At 41.2% G+C, this 27,554-nt stretch overlaps 1 protein-coding gene across 1 annotated transcript in view; it reads left to right on the top strand.

Annotated features, from left to right (window-relative positions):
* LOC126088134 (probable cytochrome P450 6a13) overlaps positions 1-26,650 on the top strand; it is a 208,499-nt gene extending 181,849 nt beyond the window's left edge. Inside the window, exons 7-8 of the mRNA XM_049906251.1 lie at positions 17,206-17,463; positions 25,223-26,650. Of these exons, the coding sequence (XP_049762208.1) occupies positions 17,206-17,463; positions 25,223-25,479 (515 nt within the window). The 3' untranslated portion in view covers positions 25,480-26,650. The remainder of the gene's footprint in view (positions 1-17,205; positions 17,464-25,222) is intronic.
* Positions 26,651-27,554: the final 904 nt, after the last annotated feature.

The following is a 27,554-nucleotide window of genomic DNA, read 5'->3' as shown; positions in this document are numbered from 1 at the left end:
ATTCTGAAGTCAGGATAGTGCCGAGTATGCAAGAGCTCTGTCCAGTTCGAGACCTCGGCTACAGCAGTCGACACCATCGTGTAAGTCGCTGGCAGTAGTTAATGTTTCAGATGAAATGTACTTTCGTAAATGTATTTTGTACTGCAAGAGAACGTTAATCTGTGCATCAAGTGATACTTTCATAGTCAATAACAGCTGTAAATTATCCACCACTTCTGTGGCAAAGAACTGTATGAAAGTTAAGTAAACCTTTTATTCATTTTGGTAATGAAGTGAACTTTTATTTGATGTGTTGTAGTTTCATGAGCCTTCTCCTACAGCAATCTTAAGAACCCACAGCTGTGGCCAGACGATTGTAGTTTCGTCCAGTCACAACACTTTACAAATCGGATTATTGTTAGAGGCTTGTTTTGGAATCGCTACAATCATTCTCTGGATGTACTTTAAATATAACACAACCACCACTAAGACTGTGATAGTTGGCTAGATATTATCTCTACTTCTGTCAGCTACGTGTCTATGCTGTAAGGAGCCTTATGGTCTATTGGGAAAAGTACTTCGTGTTCCACTATCATGACCCCGAACCCCTTCCCTTTTCTCATTCCATTCGTCAATATCGCGTGGGAAGAATAATTTTAACAGTCCGTACGAGCTAGAATTTATGTGCGGCAGTTCAACAGCAGACTCACCGATGTTCACAAAGCCTCTACTGTAGTAGCTGCACCGGACTTTGATCATTCTTTCGCGCTTACTGAGCGAATCCATGACAAAACAAGCTGCTCTCCTTGGATATTTTCTAGTTCCGCTGTCCATCCTACCCTGTAACGATTCCAGGGTGAACAGCAGTGTTTCGGACCTGGTCTTACGAGTAGTTTGTTAGCTACTTCCGTCCTGAGTGGAAAATCGTGTCTGCCTTTTCTATAGATAGTTTTAAATTATCACTCCCATAAACTAGACATTTAACGGTTGTGTTTCCAGTAATGGATCGTCATCGCGTAATTCCACAATAATCCATCCTACCTTTTTTATGTGAAGTATTAACATTATTTTAGTCTTCCCAACAATTCATTTCAAAACATAAACAACATATTGCGACGTATATTTCTTTATATCTAGTTTGGATTAGTTGTTTGCATGTTCCATGGATCATAATTATTGTGAGCTTTGCCATGATGAGGGATGAGTCAGTTTTCCAGTGAAAAATATGCCAACATGCTGACCGTTTACGTGAGTGTCTTAAACTACCTATTTTTTTTTTTTTACGGAGAATAATTTATACACAACTATGTTCAACCACTCTTTCTCAAACCATACATACACACAGCATTGTTGGTTCCTGGTTCCATATGCGTAGTGGTTTCAGGCCAATCTGCGGACATGGTATAAATAACTTTCATTAGACCCTTCAGGCCCTCTTGATATGGCTGATGTGTTTCCATCCCTGATTCAAAATTTGATCCTACTTTGCATTACGAAATTTAGAACTACTTGGTCAGTGCTGAAATGTCATCAACTGATCTGAATAGGAACATTCGAACACTTGCAAATGATCAGTGGGACCATCTACCAAATATCCTGAAAAATATTTCAGAAGGAAACATATCAAAGTTCACAGAGTTTCAAATCGAAATCTGGGAAGACCTGTGGGTACACGCCTACAAAATGGTGTCGCTCAAGAACTAAGTGACACTGCAAAATCCACTCAGGCTTTTTTCGAGAAACCCATCATGTCTCTCGTTGAACTGTGTTGTTTATCAAGCAGGCATTTTTTTTCCATATGCGAGGCATCATAAACGACCCAGTCTTTTGGTACTCGGAAGATGACTCCAGTAAACTTTATAAACAATCATTGCAAAGTATCATGCAACCGTCTAGTACACTATAGTTGAATTTGATACGTGGGATTTTGTTGCCCTTAAGAGCGATGTGTTGAGACTTCCTTGGATAAAGAACTCAGCACGTCACTATTCACAGAACAAATCGAAACATGTAAAGATAATTTCCGGAGTACCCCAAGGAGCCTGTCCGGTTAGCCGCGCGGTCTACGCGCTGCTTCCCGAGCGGGAAGGCGAGACGGTCCCCAGCACGAATCCGCTCAGCAGATTAGTGACGAGGTCCGGTGTGCCGGCCTGCCTGTTGATGGTTTTTAGGCGGTTTTCCATCTGCTTCGGCGAATGCGGGCTGTTTCCCCTTATTCCACACCTCATTTACACAATGTCGGCTATTGCTGCACAAACACTGTCTTCATGTATGCGTACACCATAATTACTCTATCACTCAAACATTTGGGGTTGCACTCGTCTGGTATTGGACGTTCCCGGAGGGGGGAGTCCACTGGGGACCGAACTACACAATAAGCCTGGGTTCGGTGTGGCGCGGCGGTGGGGTGGGTGGACTGCTGTGGCCCTGTGGCCTGTTGTGGCGTCGTGAACCACTGCGGGCTACGGCGGGACGAAGGCTCCACATCGTTACTGTTTACGTTGTACATAAATGTGAACCGTGGATTTATTTTCAAAGAATATTTTATATTTATATTCTTAAGAATTTATTTTATTTACTAGCGATTCATCAAGAACATTAACACATTTAATCACATTATGTAAGAATGGAAGTAGTTGCCAGGGGGTAACTGATGAAGTCGTAAGGAAATTCCTTTTTAACAAATGGTAATTTATTCACTTTAATGGTGCCTAAAGCTTTCTTTTAAAAGAAACAGATTTATAATCAGAAAGCACCCTCTAAATATCAAGTTACAATTTATTCAGAGGCAGAAAGAAACAAATTTTTGACAGTATGAGCTTTCGGCTGAGAACCTTGCCGCTCCCTTTTGATACGGCCGCAGTTACGACCGCTCACAACAACCTCTGAAAGACCGCACTGGTGCAAATCTGCAACACACCAGATTACTTTAAGCTAAAAGTTTTTAACAATTCACACAAGCACACAAACTATGCACCCCGTAGGAGGGATGGAAATGGTACAAAAAACTAAAATTAAAATATTAACTTTGCCACCGAAGGTGCAACTTGATTTTAACTTCTAAGAAAAGTGGCTCTGAGCACTATGGGACTCAACATCTTAGGTCATAAGTCCCCTAGAACTTAGAACTACTTAAACCTAACTAACCTAAGGACATCACACACACCCATGCCCGAGGCAGGATTCGAACCTGCGACCGTAGCAGTCCCGCGGTTCCGGACTGCAGCGCCAGAACCGCTAGACCACCGAGGCCGGCTCTAAGAAAAGTCTTACTGTGAAAGGGTGGCAACTTTATATACTAAAATGACCATTTAAATAAAAGCCCATGAAATGCAATCTTATATAAAATTATGCAAGGTTAGCCAAACAAGCTAACACGCTCTACAGTACACATATACCGCCTCTCAAGATGATAGCCAAGCGCAAAACATATTTCAGGAATTAGGCCGTTACACTCCAAGCAATAAATTCGTTAACACACCAAATCCGACAAACATGACAGAGGTAGCTACTAACGTACGGAAGATTGATGGGGAGATTACGAACCGCAGGTTGCTCTAACCCGTCCCTACTCCACAAGGAAAAACGGACCACCCAATTCATAAACAACCACCTTCCCGCGGGTGGGCAAACGGAGAAGAATGGTGGGACGACCCCAAAACAAAACGGCTGGTGACCTCACCAAGAAAACATGTAGAATTTGACAAGTAAATGAAATAACATATCACCAATCACTTAACTTCTAATAACTGCGATTTCTGGAGAAGACCTGGCGCAGCACCCCCGAATCGCTCTCCCGAACCGTCCGCTGCCAGCCGCTTCAACGGACGCAGGAAGGCGCGCCGATCTCCCGTCTCAAGGCGTCGCAGCTCGCACCGGCCAGACCGATGTCGTGGGTTGACTCCTGTTGCTGTCGTGTCGACCGCGAAGCCACTACCCCTCGCTATACGGCACGGCCCACTGGACTCACGTGGCGACCTCACATGCGCCGACGCTCAAGACGGACCAGTCGTCTTGTGTCTCAGTGCGCGACCGACCAACCGATCGATCCAACCGCCAATGACCGTTGCCTGAGCAACTCAAGCAGACTGGCGGCCTAACGCCCAGTCTCAGACGCAGGAACTAAGCCCCGACCGGGCGACCACTCGCTCTCTTACCGGCGGAGTGGAAAGACTCTCATTTTGCCGGCTTTAAAGCTTGATTCGAACGACCGACATACTAGCACTCCGAACGACATACAGACAGTAGACTGATCGACTGACCCAGACTGACCCCGGACTGACCGACTGACGAGCTCATAGCGCACCTTAAATGCACGTGAAGAGGCAACCTTTCCCCTTTCCCCCCAGAGGGAGACACCAAAGCTGCGATTGCCACAGCGTCGCCACCGCCAGAAACGGAGGGCGACTGCTTCACACTACGCGCTGCGGCGCGTCCTTCAAAACAGCAATTTTTACCACGGCTCAAAATGATTTAGAAGAAAGCGTCGGATGCTCTGTAAAACTGTTCGCAGATGATGCAATTGACGATAAAAAAGGAGCAACGCTAGAAGACAGCTTCGATTTGCAGAATGATTTGCAGTGATTGATGAACTGCTCTGGCAGTTGAGGCTGCACGCAAATAAATGTAACATACTTCATATACAGACGAAAAGAAAACAACTACTATAGAATTACGCTATTCATGACAGGCTGGAAACAGTATCTACCGCAAAATATCTAGGAGTAACTGTCCAGAGCTACCTGAAGTGGAATGACCACATAAAAGAAATAGTAGGAAAAGCAGATGCCAGACTGAGATTCATAGGAAAATTCTTAAGGAAATGTAACTCATCCACGAAGGTAGTGGCTTGTAAGGGATTTGTTCGACCGATTCTTGAGCATTGTTCATCAATATGGGATCCTTACCAGGTAGGACTGAAAGAAGAGATAGAAAGGATCCAACGAAGACCGGAGCATTTGGTACGGGATCCATTAATCGATGCGAGAGCATTATCGAGATGCTTAACAAACTCCAGTGAAAGACGTTACAAGACAGGCGTTGTCCAGCATGGAGAGGTTTTCTATTGAAATTTCGAAAGAGTGCTTTCCGGGAAGAGTTGGACAACATACAGTATTACTTGCTCCCACATACATTTCCCGTAATGACCACGACCAGAAAATTCGAGAAATTAGAGCCAATACAGAGACTTATCTACAATCATTCGTCACTCGCGAGTGGAACAGGGTAGAGGCGGTAGGTTAGTGGCACCAGAAGTACCCTCCGCCACACACCATTAGATGGCTTGTGGAGTATGATGTAGATGTAGATGTAGAGTACATTACACGGGACGAACCAGAATCCCACCGTCAAAATTTTGGAGGTTGTCCGCGGATACTGTCTGCGTAAAGGTCTCCGTTGGCTCACTGCGGAGTGCTCGTAATCACGTAACGACTTGTTTGGTTTGTTAGTCCAGTTATCTTTATTTCTGCGCGTATACATTCACTGCAGTAAAAAAAAACTGCCACGTGCACTCACAGAGACGTACAACACAAAACACAGAGTAATCCAACAACCCTCAGTCGGATGCAAAAATCCTGTGTGTGCCATCGCAACAGGAACTTTTCAGCAGAGCACCGTGCCGCTATTCTGTTGCATTCAGTAGTCCCATACAAGAGGCATAGCACATATTGACCAGCTCTTCATCAGTTAACCTTCCTGTGAATCTCTGTTAACACACAGCTAGTACTTCCAGAAAAACGAATCTGTGACAATAGGGAGTAGTACTGAAAGTGATCTGAAGAGCGAAGACTAAAGTGGAAAATAGCGCGGTCAGTAGAAAGTCCCGTGAGAAAATTAGACAAGTTTATTTCCAGATAAAACATACAGGCCATACTGCCGATAGCCGCATGGTTGTGCAGATATTTTCACTGCAGTAGAGATACAAACATCTAACAAAATTCGATTGGCCTTTTCTATAACGAGCCAAATCCACGGGTCCTTTACAGCAAAATACTCACTAAATATCCCTGAACAGCCTCCGACAGTTCGGTGGATTTCGGATTTACGTTGTTTATTGTGTTGATGGTCAACTGCCAACCCCTTGCACCAAGAGGCATTCTTCTACAGGGCATCTTACGAATACATTTATCTGCAACTATTTGGCATTCAACTGTTTAACATACTCTACAACAGCGAATAGCTGCATGAGTCTTCCGAAGTATTCCAGTGTGTTATTTATCCATACTGCGACCAGTAACGAACATTTTGCAACAAAATGGGTTTGTCGACCTAATTTCAAAATTGGAATTGTCTGCAAGGGATAATCTTCATTCGTTCTTTTCGGAAAGCTTCTTCTTGAAGCTGTAAATCAAAAAATGAAGTAAATAGAAAGTCTAAAAAAAACAAATAAAATGCGATTAAGTTTGTTCAGCTCATATAATGGCCCAGCGTTCTTTCTCAGCCACCCCAAACACTTCTTCAACCATAAGAAATAGAACTGAAAATTGAATAAATTACTGTATTCTCACTAACATTAAATTTGGTTAGCCGTCGATATTTAACAGGTTTACTGACTGCAAACACAATGGATGAAAACAGCTTTAAAGAAGCCGAGATGAAAATGTGCCAGTATCATGAATGTCTTTTCCAGGCTGGCTTAGGCACCTGTAAAATCTGTAAAGCAATCCTGAAGTTGACGACAGAAGCCACATCAAAATTTTTTAAGTGCTTACCAGTACCATTTGCTGCCATGGGTAAAGTTAAAGAAGAAACTGAAAGACTGACCAAAGAAGGAATCTGGAGCCAGTGAAGGTCAGTCAATGTGTTGCCCCAGTTGTGGCTGTACCAAAGCCAAATGGATCAATAAGAATCTGCGGAAGTTTAAAACTGACTGTGTATCGATAGCTGCAAATAGATCGCTGTCCGATTCAAAGGCCTGAACAGCTTTCTCAAAAAATCAGAAATGGCAAATGTTTTACAAAAATAGATTTATCAAATACAGATCTCCAGTTGGAACTGGAGGAAGAATCCAAGAAGATAACAGTTGTCAAAACACGACTTGTATTGTTCCAATACGAAAGACTGCCATTCTGCATAGCAAGTGCTCCAGCAAAATACGAGCGATTTGTGGAAGAAATAAAAAATACCACAGCTACATAACTCAAATACAGGGAAAGTACAAACACGATGATCACATGAATAATTTCGACGTGCTTGCATACACTGCAAGAAAATAGCCTCAGGTACAATGCAAAGAAACATGAATTCTTCAGAAACAAAGTAGACTACATAGGCTACATCACTGATGCGGATGGAATACGACCGCCGGCCGCTGTGGCCGAGCGGTTCTAGGCGCTGCAGTCCGGAACCGCGCTGCTGCTACGGTCGCAGTTTCGAATCCTGACTCGGGCATGGATGTGTGTGATATGTTAATTAGGTTTAAGTAGTTCTAAGTCTAGGGGACTGATGGCCTCAGATGTTAAGTCCCATAGTGCTTAGAGCCAGCCATTTGAACCATTTTGAATACAACCATCCTAAGGTTGTGAGGAACCAATAAGAAAGTTGCCTCATCCAAAGAATATCGAGGAAGCAGAATATTTTATTGGGAAAGTAAATTACTGCAACAAATTCATCAAATGATTTGCTGAAATCACTGGGCTACTGAATCAACATCGAAAGAAAGATGCAAGGTTTAAATGGACCAATCAAGCATAAGCAGCATTTTTGAAGCTCAAGAAGGAAACTATCAAAGAAACTAAAGTGGTGCACTTTGACCTGACTCAGACCGTGGTGTTAGCCACTGATGCGTCTTTGTATAAAATCAGAACATTAGTGTCCAACAAATATTCAGCTCGAGCATAAAAACTCATCTTGTTTGCTTCCAAGACTTTAAATGAACATCGGGTCACATACAGCCAAATTGGAAATAAAGAACTGTCCTTAACTTACGAGGTCAATAGTCATGTTGGGTAAAAACTATAACGAAAAATTGTTTTTGTTTTGTAATCAAATGCCATACTGATACAATTACATTACAATTATTGATGTAGTTTCAGTAGAGTGAAACGAACCTTAAAGAAACTACATCGCATCATTGATATATCATAACTTTCCACCAACAATGTACCTCTCATAGTTAAGATTCTTTTATACCACATATTTCTTCTTCGATAATAAGTTTTATAGTAATACCAAACACTCACTAATAATCATTCAAAGCAGTTTGCAAAAAGGCAGGTTGTAATTTTGTGCATAGTAAATATGTCGTACTTCAAGTGACGAAACTCGATGAACGCTGTTATACGGCATGCTCGCTCGCCTTCGATAAACTATGAATTGTTTGACTAAGAGCTGTGGCCAGCGCAGCACTCAAACACACTGCTGATCATAGGTTTCCTGCAATTACATAGCGAATGTTGCCACTCGCTGTAGGAAGAATCAGTGAACATGAATTAATGCTTTAATTTTAGTTACTGTTTGATGTTATATGACGCAGTGAATTTTGCAAAATTGGTACAGGCAATTTAAACGAATTCCGCAGGGTTCTATCTTTTATTAGGAGAGTAGAAGCTATGCCATTAAAGGCTATTGCGATGTAACGACGATTCAGCGAATGTAATTTATGAATATTTGCTGTTAGTGTGACTATTTTACCACAGCCTGCTTGAGCAGTAAAGCAAAACACATTTTAGGCACTGGCATGGTACTACACTTTATTCATGGTAGTGAACTTTATTAATGAAGTTCAGTACCATGACTTTGATAAAATGTGTTTTGCTTTACTGCCCATGTAGGTTGTGGTAGAACATTCACACAAACTGCAAATATTAGAAAATTAAATTCGCTGAATCTTCGTTGCATTGCAACAGCCTTTAGTGGCGTAGATCCAACTCTTCTAGTTCAAGGTAGAACCCAGCCAAATTCATGTAAACTCCTATTCCAATTTTGGAAAATTCAGTGCCTGAAATAACACACACAGTAGCTAAGATCACAACATTAATTCATGTTCACTGATTCATCTTGATGAAGTTTCCATGTGTCCTCTTCAAGTGAAACATGAATAACATGGTCAATTATAGTACGCTGATCACATTAGGTCTTTCATAAAGTTCATCAAATTGTAACTCTTCATGGATTGGATCTAAAATATCTGCTTCAGGAAATCTGGTACTAACGTTGGAACAGGTAATCCAGGCAGTCGACTTGTCAAATTATTCCCATTCAAAATATCAGATTCTAATAGTGCTCAGTTGTAAGAAATTTCTTCATTGCATTCACTTGAAATATCTTCGAACAGAAATATTCTAATTTCAAGCCACAATGCTAAACTGCCTGCTGGTAAGTTCAGTGCACAGGTTATGCAATATAAACGAGTCATTTACTTTGTTGAATCCAATTTTGCTTCATTTGAACATTTACACCATTCATTGTCATTTGAAGCAATACTGAGAGTGTGACATGTTTCAGTAAATATGCTGCATTATTAGTTCTAACTTCGTCAAATGATTTAGGACCACAGATGTCGAATAACAGCAAACACAAATCAGAAAGATTTATGTCCCTTGCAGATATTACATTCACGTGTGTCATGATTTTATCATCATCACGTATTTTCTTTGTCCATATCTTTCAGCATCTGTCCACACAGAGTGCAAGGGATTGTCAATATAGCGTTAAGATTCGCCGATGGATTGAAATCTGTAATGCAAAGAATGATCGAAATTTAGTTTTTTCACATTTTCAAGTGCATCTCAGTCTTGTTCTACTCTGAAGGGAACAGTTTATCTTTGTGGTAAATGGATATTCAGTGACCGACTGAAACACATTGGAAATTCACAAATATGCCATACCACTTCAGTTGATCTGACCTAATTTTCGTTCACAAAATTTCTCACTTCATCAATCTGAACTCTTCATTCTAGTGTGTTCTTTCATTTCCTACTTCTATAGTTGTCGTATCATATCCTTTATAAATGTATTCATAAATCTATTGAACACTTTTACGTGTAGCGCAAACTTCAACATTCGCATGACAATCATATTTAGCAAGTAAATACAGATCGTCTGCTCAATGTAACACTTTTCAAGTGATTTTCTTCAAACATTAGGGTTAACACCATTATCACACAATGGATATCCATTAACCCATTTTGCAGAAATCATAAGGAAATTGTTTTGTACATGTTTGATATCGCACAAAAACTGAATTGTGATTAAGTGCACCACATTGTCCATGCATCATATGTTTCACAACATATCTGTATAGTTTATGGTGTGTTCGGATATCTGGAATTTCTGCACATATCAATATCATAAATGTCTACTATTTAATCTATTTCGCATAACATGATTAAAATAAGGGCATGTGACAACCCTCTTTATTGAAGCTGAGTTCTGTAAATGATTGCCTGAACTTTACCAAAGATATTTTTGTCACTGCTGCATCAATTAATTCTTTTAATTTAGCCTTGAACACTTGAAAAATAATTTCTGGACAGAAATTAGAGGGTTCATGTGCATCAATGTTGTTGATAATTTCCAGCCTATTCAGACTGCAAATAATGAAGATTTCCTAAAATGATGAACAATGGAAATTGCATCCAAATAATTTTGAGACATATTTCTTGGAGAACCATTGAATAAAGGAAGAGAAGTAATTCTTCTTGCAATAGTTACAGCATCATTCGAGTTTAGCTGTAAATATTCACGTAAGTGATTGTAAATTTCTGAACTTAGAACAGAATGACTTTGCCTTGTAAATCGGAGTCTTGTACTTTCAGTAAATACATACATACCAACAATCTAGTGAAAAAGTAATTTTTGTGAATAATGTAAAAAGTAGAAATTATCTCTTATCGAAAGGTGACAGCATGCATATTGCAACGTAGTAACTTTATCTGTAGGCTGTCTCGCAGTGGATGTGTTTTGTATGTTATGGAACAAATCAGCATGCCACCCAGTGTTGCCGTCAGGAAACAACAATTGATATGGTAATGGTTCCAGTGAGGAATCTAAAATAGAGATATTTTTCACTGTATGAGTGGCTTTAAAAAAACACACCTACTCTTTTTCGAATGATAGCTCACCATCAACTGTGGTAGAAACAGTAGCCACATCAGTTTCAATTGGAATGCTGAAGGTCTAAATTTTTGTCAACCATAATAACCGTACAAATTTCTCTATTTTAATTTTCTGTTCTTACACAATAGCCTTTTATTGCAGTGAAATAAAACACCAAAGGGTTAGCATGTTCTAATTCAACAGCAGTTTCACGCATTACATTATCAGGGTGATTTCATTGTTCATTCAGTCTCTAGAGAACAGTAGTGTCGATGTCATAGAAAGATAATTGCGCATGACATGGTGAACGACCATACATATAAGTGATTGGACCTGATCTACGATAAAAAGTGTTGTATACCTTAAAGTAACAGAGTCCACGTAAAATTGAGCCTGAAGATTTGGCCTCAGAACTGTCCATGACAAATGGTGCATTGTAGCTACTAATATTACTGAAATAATTCTTCGATTTCTCTTGAATTCTTGGAACATTTGAAGTGCCTTGAAAAATGAATTTTATATTAATGCCGACAAATTAACTTTTCCCTTATGACAACACAATGTGAATGCTATTGTATCACGTACAGTAACCTCGGTTGCTAAATGTTTTGCATTACAAAATCTGCACTTCCAATTCATCAAACTGCTATTGTAACTCTCAAAAATATGTGAAATTACCTTCAGTCTTCATTAAATGTATTTCCACGAAACGTTGTTAATTTCACGTGTCATTTTCCCTTAGCACCTGATCGGTATGAAGGGCAAGAGTTTTTAGCACTTCAGTTTTCGATGTTCATGTACTGGAGATTTTAAGGCGTGATAGACAAGGTATAATCAGAGTTACGAATATGAAAGCATCTACTCTCTTCTACCTCTTTTAATGGCTATGTGCGTACGTGATATGCTTTTCTTTGTGCACATCTATGGCAAAGTACCTTTCAAATTACATAAATTTCACAGGCCCCCTTCTATAAAAAATCGGAACTTCAGTTTTCGTGTTCACGTATTAATATAATGACGGTATCTCAGTTTCGCTTTAACGTATTAATAATATGACTACAATCTATTAGCCATCATATTCGCAAATGAAACTGCAATCCCTTACAGCGCCACAGAAATCATCTACCCATTCTGAATATGTCTGCCCATGTTTCTTTTTTGTGCTGAGGAACTTGCATGGGGCCCTCACCACAAACCTTTTTGCTTTTAAATGGGCCGATAGTTTATAACTAGCTAGGAATATTTTTTGTTACTGCTGTACGTTTGCTCAAATGTTCAAACGTGTGTGGTTTCGTAAGGGACCAACGCAGTCCGTGACATGGCGCCTCTAACCGCTCGGCCACTCCATGCGGCGTCCTTTTGACCAAAGAGCTTCGTCAGCATGCCAACCGTGTCAGTGCCGATCCATGACAGAAAACACACACGTTTCTGGTCGTCATCTGTTAGCAAGGTTGCCTCAAAATGTTGATCTAGGCGTATAGGTATCCGTACCATCGTTTCTTTGTTCTTTCGAACATGTCAAACGTTGGTTTTTTGATCCAGTGACGCAACACTGTGTTTTGCCGTCAGTTTAATAAATTGCTTTATTCTTCTGATGCATCCTGATGTTGTTCCAAAAACCTCGATATAAGCTCCGAGAGTTCTGCCGGTACCAATACGGTTCGTTAAAATCTTGAACGTTGCTGGAGGCAGCAGCTGTAGAATACAGTGCTCTCGAGGAAAGATGAAAAACAGCCAAATCAGTTAGAACAGTAAAGAAGATACATAAATACGTATAAAAAACACTAACTTTGATATACGTTCTGGGAAATTTTCCTACGAAATTATGGTGACGACTCCGCTGTATGTATCTAATTGAATCCCCCCTTTCCCCCTTTCTCCATCCTTCCACTTCCCCCCCCCCCCCTTTATCATTTATAAATGACATACTTTAAGTATTTTATATTTGACTTGTGTTCTTAGTTCCTAAAAATTTTTTTGGGTGATGACCAAGTAAAACGCTGTACGGTTGTCTTTTCATACTATCATATTGGCACTAAGTTCCCCCTTTTTTATGTCAGTGTTTTAATACTGTAGTTGTTTCCTAGTAAGTTCATTGCTATTCTTTCCCTTACTGTTGCGCACTTATCCTGCACATGTATGTACTGCCCTCTCGTGTTCTAAATTTTCCTCAACTCAGTTCAAGAGACATCGGTGTGGCGTCAGTTCACTAGATATAGTTGTGAAACACTTTCTAATGGCAGTCAGCACGGTATGTTGTGATACCATTATTACGGATCTGAATTTTATCTTCGTTTGTACCTTATGGCAACATTTTTATCGTAACTCCATAACATTATATAAAGTGAGTGTAAACATTCTTTGTAAGTCAGTGATTTTTTTGTCACTTCTAGTTTATACCTATATTTTTAACATGTACAGATTGTTAACCGTTTTAAGTGTCAGTTATTGATACTTCTGAACATGACGTTTTTAAAGACGTCGAAACCTAGGTCAAGGGATTCCAATAAATATTTTTACTATTGTAACTCCTTTGGCTGTTTCTTACTTTTCTTCTCGAAAATTTGGCTCATCTTTACGATTCTTTGAGTTGTAGTCACCGGGTTGTGTGGTACTTGGTTACCGGCCACGTAATTATAATTCTTGAAATTGCCGGCGTATTAATACAGACGTTTGTTAGCGTTTGTTAGCACAAAAAGACACAGCAGAAGTTCTGTACAGTAACAGTGGAACATACGCGAATGTATCAAATTAACAACAACTCAACACAAAACTAAAACTCATGGCACATCTATATATGCCTAGAAATTTTACTAATATGTGGGAAAGTTCAAAAATAGTAAACATTATATAATACAATTTAAAAAAAAAAAAAAAAACAAGAAAATCTGGCTCAAGTCATATGTAACTTTTTCTTTATTTTGCATGTTTCACTAGACTAACACGAGCATCTTCAGTACTGTGTAAATAGAATGTGTTATACCATCATGCAATAAGACAAAATTAACAGATTCTACTCACAACATGGCAGCTAATATTACGTGGTATTTACATCCCGTTATGAATCTTAGAAACTTGTTCACGGCCCTTTAAAGTGGCAACTCTTTACCGTCTTTATGACGTTAGCAGAATCAACATGAATGGTCTTCCTGTTTGCCATGTGGCTTAAATACGAAAGTTCCACAAAATTTCAAATTGCTGCCTTGATGGATATGAGCAAGTAGGTATTCATGCCAAATATGTGCTTTGTATATATATATATATATATATATATGTGTGTGTGTGTGTGTGTGTGTGTGTGTGTGTGTGTGTGTGTGTGCGTGTGTGTGTGTGTGTGTGTGTGTGTGTGTGTGTGAGTGTGCTGTAAACACACTACACTCTGTATAGTTTGATGTAATAGTTGTAGATGTAAGAGCACTCATGCCACTACATATGAATGGTATGTTTAATCTGCATCGAAATAGCTCATTTTTAATGTCATTATTAACCTATTGTATACATGACATGTATATTAATGCCTGGAAAAGTAGCGATTATGATTTCAATTTGTAATTTTATTATGTATCTTCAAAATTATTTTAATGACCATGTATGTCTTTTAGATTTGTATGTGTGAACGCCCAGAACAGCAGTGGATATTTGCCATAGTTTAGTGATAGAAGTTTAGGGATATTAGTGTTTTTTGTGTTAGATAGCTGCACATAAGACTTCATGAGGTAGTTTCAACGAAAGCGGATATTGTCAAGACCTTGAGTCACTCAGCAAGAAATCATATGTCTTGCTGTTTAATCTTAGAATGCACCTGACCAGACAGTTTAGATTAACTGTGCACAACCAACTTACACCATTTTATGTACACCGACAGTGCTATACACTGTCCGATATTTGTAACGAGTGGCCCTCGGCCGTGTAATGTAAGTTATCATATTGTAAGTTGACTTTGTTAATTTATCTTATCATATGGTGGTGTAACACATTGTATTTGCACTGTCCTGAAAATGCTCACATTGATTAAGAGAAAATAAAGCATATATGACGGTAGTATCAGTTCCCGAAAGAACAGCTTTGCTAGAAATTAAATGATAATTAAGTGTACACCCTAGCTGCAAACAGACGTTGATATACTTCATTGGGGACATGTTGGAAATGTGTGCGCCGACCGGGACTCGAACCCGGGATCTCCTGCTTACATGGCAGATGCTCTATCCATCTGAGCCACTGGGGGCACAGAGGATAGTGGGCCTGCAGGGACTTATCTCTTGCACGCCCCCCGCGAGACCCTCATTCCCAACATGCCCACACCACTACCTTCGTAGTGCGCCTAATAGATGGTTGGTCATCATACTCATTCCTCGTGGCAGATTAATCTACCAAGTCCCGTACGAGTTCGGGCATAGCGTGTGCGTTCGCACAAGAAGGTCAATGGCTGGGAAGCCATATTTTAACTATATATGACGGTAGTGTCTGTTCCCGAAAGAACAGTTACCGTTGATGACCATGCAGCTTTGCTAGAAATAAAATGCGTCAACCATATAAGCAGGAGTTCCCGGCTTCGAGTCCCGGTCGGGGTACACATTTTCAACATGTCCGCAATGAAGTATATCAACGTCTGTTTGCAGCTAGGGTGTCCATTGAATTATCATTTCATGTAACATAAAGAAAAACTGACATGCAAATTGTGGTGGCTCCACAATTTTATTTACGATAGTGATAGAAGCTGAAGAAATAAATTAAAATTTGTTCTATGGCCGGGACTTGAACCCAGGTCTCCTCGCTTACTAGGCAGGTGTGCTAGCCATTACACCAGCACAGTAGTGTAAATGAATAAAAAAATTCCATTTCTATCATTATTGTAGATAAAGTTGGGACTCAAATGTCTCGAGGGAAATGTAATTATATCTACAATTTTAATTTCTAGTTTTTGCCGTTCCCCTGCAGGTAAAATATATTAAGGGGCTCCGGAAAGGCTCAAAATCATGAAAAGTTCAATTTTTACTTTTTTGCGTTTTCTGAATCTGCAGACTATTACCTTTTAATAGATATATAATTTATTCAATTCCGAAGACTACAACTATTTTTAAATTTTTTTTGAAATGTGTTCTACATGGGCGTGCCCACTGTGGCGCTGTTAAACTGCTGTCAAATGGTGTTATTATTAACGTCCGTGTTCTTCAGGTACATTTTAGTGATGTGAGATAAAGTATGTGTTGTAGCTAACCTGTGATGGTTCAATATATATCGCTGGTGTGATTGTCGATTGTTTCATGTTTATTTACTCTGTCGTTATCTCGAAAATATTCGTAATTAGTTCTGTTTCTTGAGTCTCTGTTTTGTTGAAGTATAATAATGAGTAAAAGTAAAGTTATTAGAAATCCTCTGAAGGATTTTAAGAAAAGGAGAAATGTTGGAAAGCCAAAGGTATGTGTTATTACTGCAAATAATAACATTCTAACATGGTACGAGCAATGCTTGCTTTAGACAAGGAACGCCTTCGGGCTGCAGACAGGGCTGTAAAGAGTCTAGAAATACAAGCAAGAGTAAACAGGAGGAGGAACAAGAGGAAGCTGGAGGAGGAGTTTGCAGAGGATGAAGATAATCCATCCTATGGACCTGGAATGCACTAAAAAGTTAATCCAATCTTTGTCGCTCGATTCCCAAAACTTTTATTTTCTCATACTAATTACATGTTTTCTAAGGATCTTCCAAACATATTTGTTTCAAACTTTCAGTAAATGTTACACAGTACCTTCTGCATAATTTAACACATTATTTTCCAAAAAAACTGTATATTTTTGAATATATAAATAAACAATTGCAAAAAAATGTTGTGAATTTTCATTACAATTGAAAAAAAAATCATCTTTAATAACTGAACTTAAATTTTGTAAAATCCCTGTGTTAAGTTGTAGCCCATATTCCAATAAATAATCTGTAAAAAGTTCAACTTCCTACCTCAAATACTTTGTGAGGAAAGATGTAATTTATAAGCGTTATTTTAACATTGCAAGTATAGGGCGTTCCGGAGCCCCTTAACACAGGTTTCTCGCAGCTGTAGCGTTACAATATAACACGACTTTGGTTAAGTGCAAAGCTGCTCTGTCATTTGACAGTCTCACATTTTCCGGATTCCTAGCAGCAGTGCCGCGCGGCGTGATTTTCTACCGGGCAGTGTGGTGTGTGCCGCAGAGACGCTGCGCAAGCACCCGCCGCTGGCGATGCTGAACCGCGAGGTGGGGCAGGAGGCGGCCGAGGCGTCGGCGCAGCTGGGCTGCCGCCTGGAGCCGGGCACCGCCGTCGTGGTGCCGCTGGCGGCGCTGCACCGCGACCCCAGCCTCTTCCCGCAGCCGCACCTCTTCCTGCCCGAGCGGTTCTCCCCCGAGGAGGCGCAGCGCAGGCACCCCTGCGCCTACCTGCCCTTCGGCGGAGGGCCGCGGACCTGCATCGGTAAGTCTGTCCGCCGCGCCCTCCCCCTTCCGAGGTGACTTTTTCCAAGAAAAGCTGGGGGTAACACTCTCGCACTGAGGGTTCTGCAGTTCATCCATTCTGGGAATCGAGAATGCCGCGCGGGATTAGTCGAGCGATCTAAGGCGCTGCAGTCATGGACTGTGCGGCTGGTCCCGGCGGAGGTGCGTGTCCTCCCTCGGGCATGGGTGTGTGTGTTTGTCCTTAGGATAATTTAGGTTAAGTAGAGTGTAAGCTTAGGAACCGATCACCTTAGCAGTTAAGTCCCATCAGATTTCACACACATTTGAACATTTTTTGGAATCGAGAATCTAGACCATATTTGCCTGTTATCGACAATCACACTGGCCATGTACTGGTCCCATGAATTCCAAGATTTTCAAGAATCTGTTAATTTCAATAATATAAATGTGACATAAAGTTACACAGGAGACAGGCGACCATTATTGTAATGATCAGTAGCTCTCCATTCAGGCTGACTGGGCCGCAATGGTTATGATAGATTAATTCCGAAAGTCGCCATATGAGCAATAAAGTCGTTCCTTGGCTGATGTTTGTTGTTTACCATTGCAATCCAGTCACTCTGAATGCAGGGCTACTGGCTGTTTTACTTTCAAGCTTGATGTCAGAAAACGAATGACAAAATAATTACCTTTTTCAGGACGATGTTGTTGTTGTGGTCTTCAGTCCTGACACTGGTTTGATGCAGCTCTCCATGATACCTTATCCTGTGCAAGCTTCTTCATCTCCCAGTACCTACTGCAACCTACATCCTTCTGAATCTGCTTAGTGTCTTCATCTCTTGGTCTCCCTCTACGCTTTTTACCCTCCTAAATTCGTGATCCGTTGAAGCCTCAGAACATGTCCAACCAACTGATCCCTTTTTCCAGTCACGTTGTGCCACAAACTTCTCTTCACCCCAATGTGATTCAATACCTCCTTATTAGTTATGTGATCTACCCATCTAATCTTCAGCATTCTTCTGTAGCACCACATTTCGAAACCTTTTATTCTCTTCTTGTCCAAACTATTTATCACCCATGTTTCACTTCCATACATGGCTACACTCTATACAAATACTTTCAGAAACGACTTCCTGACACTTAAATCTATACTCGATGTTAACAAATTTCTCTTCTTCACAAACACTTTCCTTGCCATTGCCAGTCTACATTTTATGTCCTCTCTACTTCGACCATCATCAGTTATTTTGCTCCCCAAATAGCAAAACTCCTTTACTAATTTAGGTGTCTCATTTCCTAATCTAATTCCCTCAGCATCCCCCGACTTAATTCGACTACATTCCATTATCCTCGTTTTGCTTTTGTTGATGTTCATCTTATATCCTCCTTTCAAGACACTATCCATTTTCAGGATATTTAATTACAAATTAACGGTTTACTTGTGCCGTGAAATCTTGGGTCTTGTCAAAATTCATATTCTAGGTAAACGGGAAGTAACCTATAGATTTTGATGAGTAACTTTGCGAGTGTCAAAATATGTGACCTAAGTGGGACTTACTTTGATTGTGTTGACTAAGAACATTCAATATTTTTTTGCACCGCCAAGGGACCATAGACCATAGTATGTGACATAAATTTCAACTTGATATGTCTAGTAATTCCTGAGAAAAAAACGGGGTCTTAACAGACGGAAGAACAGAGAACCAGATAAGAAATAGAAAAAAAAAAGTTCTATTCGGATTTTTTCCTTTGCTTGTACAGTGAACCCTTACTTCTTGCCACGTTTTATAATTCTTGACAGTCAGGACATTGCCTTTGTACACTGAAGCACCAAAGATACTGGTATTGGCGTGCGTATTCAAATACAGAGATATATCAACTGGTAGAATACGGTGCTGCAGTTGGCAACGCCTATATAAGACAACAAGTGTCTGGCGCAGTTGTTAGATCGGCTACAACGGCAGGTTATCAAGATTTAAGTGAGTTTGAACGTGGTGTAATAGTCGGCACACGAGCGATGGGACACAGCATACGTGGGGCATTTCACGAGTGTACCGTCAATATCAGGAATCTGGTAAAACATCAAATCTCCGAATTCGCTGTGGCCGGAAAGATATCCTCCAAGAATGGGACCAACAACGACTGAAGAGAATCGTTCAGCGTGACAGAAATGCAACCCTTCCGCAAATTGCTGCTGACTTCCGTGCTGGGCCATCAGCAAGAGTCAGCATGAGAACCACTCAATGAAACGTCATCAATATTTGCTTTCGGAGCCGAAGGCCTACTCGTGTGCCCTTGATGACTGCACGACACGAAGTTTTACGCCTCGTCTGCACCCATCAACACCGACAGTGGACTGTTAATGACTGGAAACATATTGCCTGGTCGACCGGATCTCGTTTAAAATTGTATCGAGCGGATGGACGTGTACGGGTATGGACACAACCTCGTGACTCCCTGGAACTTGCATGTTAGCAGTGGACTGTTCAGGCCGGTGGTGGCTCTGTGATGGTGTGGGACGTGTGCAGTTGGATTGTTATGCGACCCCTGATACGTCTAGATATGATTCTGACAGGTGACATGTGCGTGAGCACCCTGTCTGATCACCTGCATCCATTCGTGTCCATTGTGCATTCCAATGGGCTTGGGCAATTCCAGCAGGACAATGCGACACTCCACACGTCCAGAATTGCTGCAGAGTGGCTCCAGTATCACACTTCTGAGTTTAAACACCAGACTCCCCAGAAATGAACATTATTGACGATATTTGGGACGCCTTGCAACTTGCTATTCAAAAGAGATCTATCTCCACCGCATCGTACGGATTTATAGACAGCCTGCAGGGTTCATGGTGTCAGTTCCCTCTAGCACTACTTCAGACATTAATCGAGTCCATGCCATGTAGTCGTTGGGGCACTTCTGTGTGCTCACGGGCGGGGGCCTTCACGATATTAGACAGGTGTACCAGTTTCTTTGGCTCTTCAGTGTATATAGAAATGCACTACTAGCCATTAAAATTGCTACACCACGAAGATGATGTGCTACAGACGCGAAATTTAACCGACAGGAAGAAGATGCTGTGATATGCAAATGATTAGCTTTTCAGAGCATTCACACAAGGTTGGCGCCGGTAGCGACACCTACAACGTGCTGACAGGAGGAAAGTTTCCAACCGATTTCTCATACACAAACAGCATTTGACCCTCGTTGCCTGATGAAACGTTGTTGTGATGCCTCGTGTAAGGAGGAGAAATGCGTACCATCACGTTTCCGATTTTGATAAAGGTCGGATTGTAGCCTATCGCGATTGCGGTTTATCGTATCGCGACATTGCTGCTCGCGTTGGTTGGAATCCAATGAATGTTAGCAGAATATGGAATCGGTAGGTTCACGAGGGTAATACAGAACGCTGTGCTGGATTCCAAAGGCCTCGTATCACTAGCAGTTGAGATGACAGGCATCTTATCCGCATGGCTGTAAAGGATCGGGCAGTCACGTCTCGATCCCTGAGTCAAGAGATGGGTACGTTTGCAAGACAACAACCACCTCCACGAACAGTTCGACGACGTTTGCAGCAGCACGGACTATCAGCCCGGAGACCACGTCTGTGGTTATCCCTGACGCTGCATCACAGACAGGAGCGCCTGCGATGGTGTACTCAACGACGAACTTGGCTGCACGAATGGCTAAACGTCATTTTTTCGGATGAATCCAGGTTCTGTTTACGGCGTCATGACGGTCGTATCAATGTTTGGCGACATCTCGGTGAACGCACATTGGAAGCGTGTATTCGTCATTCCCATACTGGCGTATCACCCAGGACGATGGTATGAGGTGGCATTGGTTACACGTCTCGGTCACCTCTTGTTCGCATTGACGGCACTGTGAACAGTGGACGTTACATTTTAGATGTGTTACGACCCGTGGCTCTACCCTTCATTCGATCCCTGTGAAACCCTACATTTCAGCAGGATAATGCACAACCGCATGTTGCAGGTTCTTTACGGGCCTTTCTGGATACAGGAATTGTTCGACTGCTGCCCTGGCAAGCACATTCTCCAGATCTCTCACCAATTGAAAACGTCTAGTCAATGGTAGCCGAGCAACTGGCTCGTCACAATACGCCAGTCACTACTCTCGATGAACTGTGGTATCGTGTTGAAGCAGCGTGGGCAGCTGTACGTGTACATGCCATCCAAGCTCTCAATGCCCAGGCATATCAAGGCCGTTATTACGACCAGAGGTGGTTGTTCTGGGTACTGATTTCTCAGGATCTATGCACCCAAATTGCGTGAAAATGTAATCACATGTCAGTTCTAGTATAATATATTTGTCCAATGAATACCCGTTTATCATCTGCATTTTTTCCTCCCCATGAACCATGGACCTTGCCGTTGGTGGGGAGGCTTGCGTGCCTCGGCGATACAGATAGCCGTACCGTAGGTACAACCACAACGGAGGAGTATCTGTTGAGAGGTCAGACAAACATGTGGTTCCTGAAGAGGGGCAGCAGCCTTTTCAGTAGTTGCAAGGGCAACAGTCTGGATGATTGACTGATCTGGCCTTGTAACAATAACCAAAACGGCCTTGCTGTGCTGGTACTGCGAACGGCTGAAAGCAAGGGGAAACTACGGCCGTAATTTTTCCCGAGGGCATGCAGCTTTACTGTATGATTAAATGATGATGGCGTCCTCTTGGGTAAAATATTCCGGAGGTAAAATAGTCCCCCATTCGGATCTCCGGGCGGGGACTACTCGACATCGTTATCAGGAGAAAGAAAACTGGCGTTCTACGGATCGGAGCGTGGAATGTTAGATCCCTTAATCGGGCAGGTAGGTTAGAAAATTTGAAAAGGGAAATGGATAGGTTAAAATTAGATATAGTGGGAATTAGTGAAGTTCGGTGGCAGGAGGAACAAGACTTCTGGTCAGGTGACTACAGGGTTATAAACACAAATTCAAATAGAGGTAATGCAGGAGTAGGTTTAATAATGAATAGGAAAATAGGAATGCGGGTAAGCTACTACAAACAGCATAGCGAACGCATTATTGTGGCCAAGATAGATACGAAGCCGACACCTACTACAGTAGTACAAGTTTATATGCCAACTAGCTCTGCAGATGACGAAGAAATTGAAGAAATGTATGATGAAATAAAAGAAATTATTCAGATAGTGAAGGGAGACGAAAATTTAATAGTCATGGGTGACTGGAATTCGAGTGTAGGAAAAGGGAGAGAAGGAAACGTAGTAGGTGAATATGGATTGGGGCTAAGAAATGAAAGAGAAAGCCGCCTGGTAGAATTTTGCACAGAGCACAACTTAATCATAGCTAACACTTGGTTTAAGAATCATGAAAGAAGGTTGTATACATGGAAGAACCCTGGAGATACTAAAAGGTATCAGATAGATTATATAATGGTAATCAGAGATTTAGGAACCAGGTTTTAAATTGTAAGACATTTCCAGGGGCAGATGGGGACTCTGACCACAATCTATTGGTTATGACCTGTAGATTAAAACTGAAGAAACTGCAAAAAGGTGGGAATTTAAGGAGATGGGACCTGGATAAACTGAAAGAACCAGAGGTTGTACAGAGTTTCAGGGAGAACATAAGGGAACAATTGACAGGAATGGGGGGAAGAAATACAGTAGAAGAAGAATGGATAGCTTTGAGGGATGAAGTAGTGAAAGCAGCAGAGGATCAAGTAGGTAAAAAGACGAGGGGTAGTAGAAATCCTTGGGTAACAGAAGAAATATTGAAATTAATTGATGAAAGGAGAAAATATAAAAATGCAGTAAATGAAGCAGGCAAAAAGGAATACAAACGTCTCAAAAATGAGATCGACAGGAAGTGCAAAATCGCTAAGCAGGGATGGCTAGAGGACAAATGTAAGGATGTAGAGGCTTATCTCGCTAGGAGTAAGATAGATACTGCCTACAGGAGAATTAAAGAGACCTTTGGAGATAAGAGAACCACTTGTATGAACATCAAGAACTCAGATGGAAACCCAGTTCTAAGCAAAGAAGGGAAAGCAGAAAGGTGGAAGGAGTATATAGATGGTCTATACAAGGGCGATGTACTTGAGGACAATATTATGGAAATGGAAGAGGATGTAGATGAAAATGAAATGGGAGATACGATACTGCGTGAAGAGTTTGACAGAGCACTGAAAGACCTGAGTCGAAACAAGGCCCCTGGAGTAGACAACATTCCATTGGAACTACTGACGGCCTTGGGAGAGCCAGTCCTGACAAAACTCTACCATCTGGTGAGCAAGATGTATGAAACAGGCGAAGTACCCTCAGACTTCAAGAAGAATATAATAATTCCAATCCCAAAGAAAGCAGGTGTTGACAGATTTGAAAATTACCGAACAATCAGTTTAATAAGCCACAGCTGCAAAATACTAACACGAATTCTTTACAGACGAATGGAAAAACTAGTAGGAGCTGATCTCGGGGAAGATCAGTTTGGATTCCGTGGAAATACTGGAACACTTGAGGCAATACTGAACTTACGACTTACCTTAGAAGAAAGATTAAGGAAAGGCAAACCTACGTTTCTAGCATTTGTAGACTTAGAGAAAGCTTTTGACAATGTTGACTGGAATGCTCTCTTTCAAATTCTAAAGGTGGCAGGGGTAAAATACAGGGAGCGAAAGGCTATTTACAATTTGTACAGAAACCAGATGGCAGTTATAAGAGTCGAGGGGCATGAAAGGGAAGCAGTGGTTGCGAAGGGAGTAAGACAGGGTTGTAGGCTCTCCCCGATGTTATTCAATCTGTATATTGAGCAAGCAGTAGGGGAAGCAAAAGAAAAATTCGGAGTAGGAATTAAAATCCATGAAGAAGAAATAAAAACTTTGAGGTTCGCTGATGACATTGTAATTCTGTCAGAGACAGCGAAGGACTTGGAAGAGTAGTTGAATGGAATGGACAGTGTCTTGAAAGGAGGATATAAGATGAACATCAACAAAAGCAAAACAAGGATAATGGAATGTAGTCGAATTAAGTCGGGTGATGCTGAGGGTATTAGATTAGGAAATGAGACACTTAAAGTAGTAAAGGAGTTTTGCTATTTGGGGAGCAAAATAACTGATGATGGTCGAAGTAGAGAGGATATAAAATGTAGACTGGCAATGGCAAGGAAAGCGTTTCTGAAGAAGAGAAATTTGTTAATATCGAGTATAGATTTAAGTGTCAGGAAGTCGTTTCTGAAAGTATTTGTACGGAGTGTAGCCTTGTATTGAAGTGGAACATGGACGATAAATAGTTTGGACAAGAAGAGAATAGAAGGTTTCGAAATGTGGTGCTACAGAAGAATGCTGAAGATTAGATGGGTAGATCACATAACTAATGAGGAAGTATTGAATAGGTTTGGGGAGAAGAGAAGTTTGTGGCACAACTTGACCAGAAGAAGGGATCGGTTGGTAGGACATGTTCTGAGGCATCAAGGGATCGCCAATTTAGTATTGGAGGGCAGCTTGGAGGGTAAAAATCGTAGAGGGAGACCAAGAGATGAATACACTAAGCAGATTCAGAAGGATGTAGGTTGCAGTAGGTACTGGGAGATGAAGAGGCTTGCACAGGATAGAGTAGCATGGAGAGCTGCATCAAACCAGTCTCAGGACTGAAGACCACAACAACAACAACATCTGCATTTCTTCTTGGTGTAGCAATTTTAATGGTCAGTAGTGAAGAAATATTTCAATGAACCTGTTACCTGGTTGTCCTAACGAGACTGCAGACGTTGGATGACAGCGCCGCTTGTCGGCAGGTAAGCGCCTGGGCCTGCTGCTGATGAAGGCGGCGGTGTCGGAGGTGGTGCTGCGCTGCCACCTGCAGCCGTGCGCCTGGACGGCGGCGCAGCCCGCCGCCGAGCCCTGGGCGCCGGTGCTGGTGCCGCAGGGCGGCATCTGGCTGCGCTTCTCGCCCCTCCGAGATGGCTGCTGCGACGACCACGACGCGGTCGCTGGCGCCACCCCGCGGCCTGCGAGCAGTCCGGACGAGGCTGCAGGCACCAGCTTAACGTAGCCTCCCGATGGAGCCGATGGAGTTTTCTGGTCGGCGCTGTAGAGCCAGCCGACTCGCAGTTTGTCAGTGTGTGGACCCATTAGCCGCCTCACTGACTGTTGTGTATTACACATTGGGTCCTCGACTGCCAGCTCTTCATAACGAGTACTGACGGTATTCAGATCTTTCGAGATATGGCAGTAATAACACTGAATCTGCTTTGTTGATGAGCAGGATATCGCTTACAAAGCAACCAGTTCCTCTCCAGCAATATTTACTTACCAGCGTTGCGAACTCACAGTCTTACGGGTATACACGTCATTCCAGTCTCGATAGTTCTAGTGATTAGATGAAAGCACTAGGGCGTTTCTACAAATTGACTATTAAACGTCTTAGATTTTGCATATCTTACTTCAAGTGCATATGGTAGCTTATGCTCCCAGAGATTTTTGTTAAACTGGCCATGAGTCTACTGATCTTATTTCAAACTATGCCGCCCTAAGCGATGTAACATCATAGTCACTGATTTGGATTTTTACGCTTGTGCAAATGTTAGATTTATACATGTATGCTGTTGTCTTTTAATGGTAACGCTGCTTAAGATATATTGTTAGAAATAACTGCTTTTTCCGAAAAAAATGTGGACTACAGACAAGAACTGAACACGGAATTATCGTATTCGCCACCTGATGTTTCTGAAACCTTTCTCGAACAGATATTTCTGTTAATGAAATTAATCCGTTGCAAGATCTCTTTACGCACATTCAGTGCTCTTCCGTGTTTCAGACAGTCTTGGCCTGAGTCAACAGGTTACTAAAGTCTGCTTATTAATTTTCCAGAACAGAAGATTTTGTGGATTACAGATATGTTGCAAAGAAGGAAAACATGGTTCTCGCTCTGAGCCACCATTTATTTATCAATCGTAGGCTGTTTATAATTTGACAGAAAGCTAAACACCATCTTCGACTGGGCTTAAAACGTTCTTACAGGAGTCTCCACAACTACAGTATGAATTCTATTTGCCTAGAAAATACTATCCAGATGCGATACGCCAGTTTAAGTGTGAATAGCTCAAGAAGAACACAATGACGATAACAAATAATGAGTTGGATGATTACATCTGATATTAAGGATAAGTGTACTTCGACTGAGTTTCGTTTTAATGACACATGATATCATTAATATGGTTTTACTGAAACCTGTATATGAAATGCATTATGTAAAGTAATATTTAAAATATGTTAATAAATATTTTCATCGCACAAGAGAACGATAGTAAGAATTGTTATTCTCAAAACGTAGCTCTGCCAGAAAATATTGTATCAGAATTATGTTTAGCCTATACAGGGTTGAGGTATCCTGCAACAGACTTCCTGTAACTATGTTCAGAAAACTTTGTGCACAATATCAGTACTTTCATAATCGGCGAAATGATCTTCATACCGTACTTTGATCAATGTAAATTTTATCACTCACACTCGGAATTATCGTCGACTACGTTTGATGGATTTGTTATTAGGTTCATATCTTGTTATGTTCCACGTACCCATCAGTATGTTCATAACAGAGCCATCAATCAGCTTCAAAAGTGTGCCGTGCATTTTGTTTACAGACGCAACTGTAAACGGACATTTTTTAAGACTTTCGCGTCTTGGCAGCCCTGTTATAGAAGTTTATTACATTCTCGTACTCCATTTTGAAATGATGGCTGCAGTATTTTTCTGAAACTATAAGAACTACTCCCGGTTAGTAAGGCTTTTCAAACGTGAAAAACTGGTCGAAAGTACCATGTACCTAGGGACAAACATTCTATTCATCTTTAGAAATATTGCAAACCAGAAGAATCTTGTCAGTACCGTATTTAAAACTCTATGAGTTACATTATTACTCTACTAGACACTAATACCAATAATCAAAATCGTATTAAGGAGAAGTATTATCAAAAACCATTTACAAGTTAAAGACATTTTGATATACAAGCTATTGGCAACGAATACACATTTCCATTTTCAAGACAAGGATAATTGTTAAAGAAACGCAATTAATTTGCAAAGCTGACGTGTTCCACTGCAGAAGACTTTCTTCCACTGCACGTA

Source organism: Schistocerca cancellata, chromosome 6 (assembly GCF_023864275.1).
Source record: "Schistocerca cancellata isolate TAMUIC-IGC-003103 chromosome 6, iqSchCanc2.1, whole genome shotgun sequence".
In the NCBI taxonomy this organism is placed as follows: Eukaryota; Metazoa; Arthropoda; class Insecta; order Orthoptera; family Acrididae; genus Schistocerca; species Schistocerca cancellata.
This window is presented reverse-complemented; position numbering and strand designations above follow the sequence as displayed.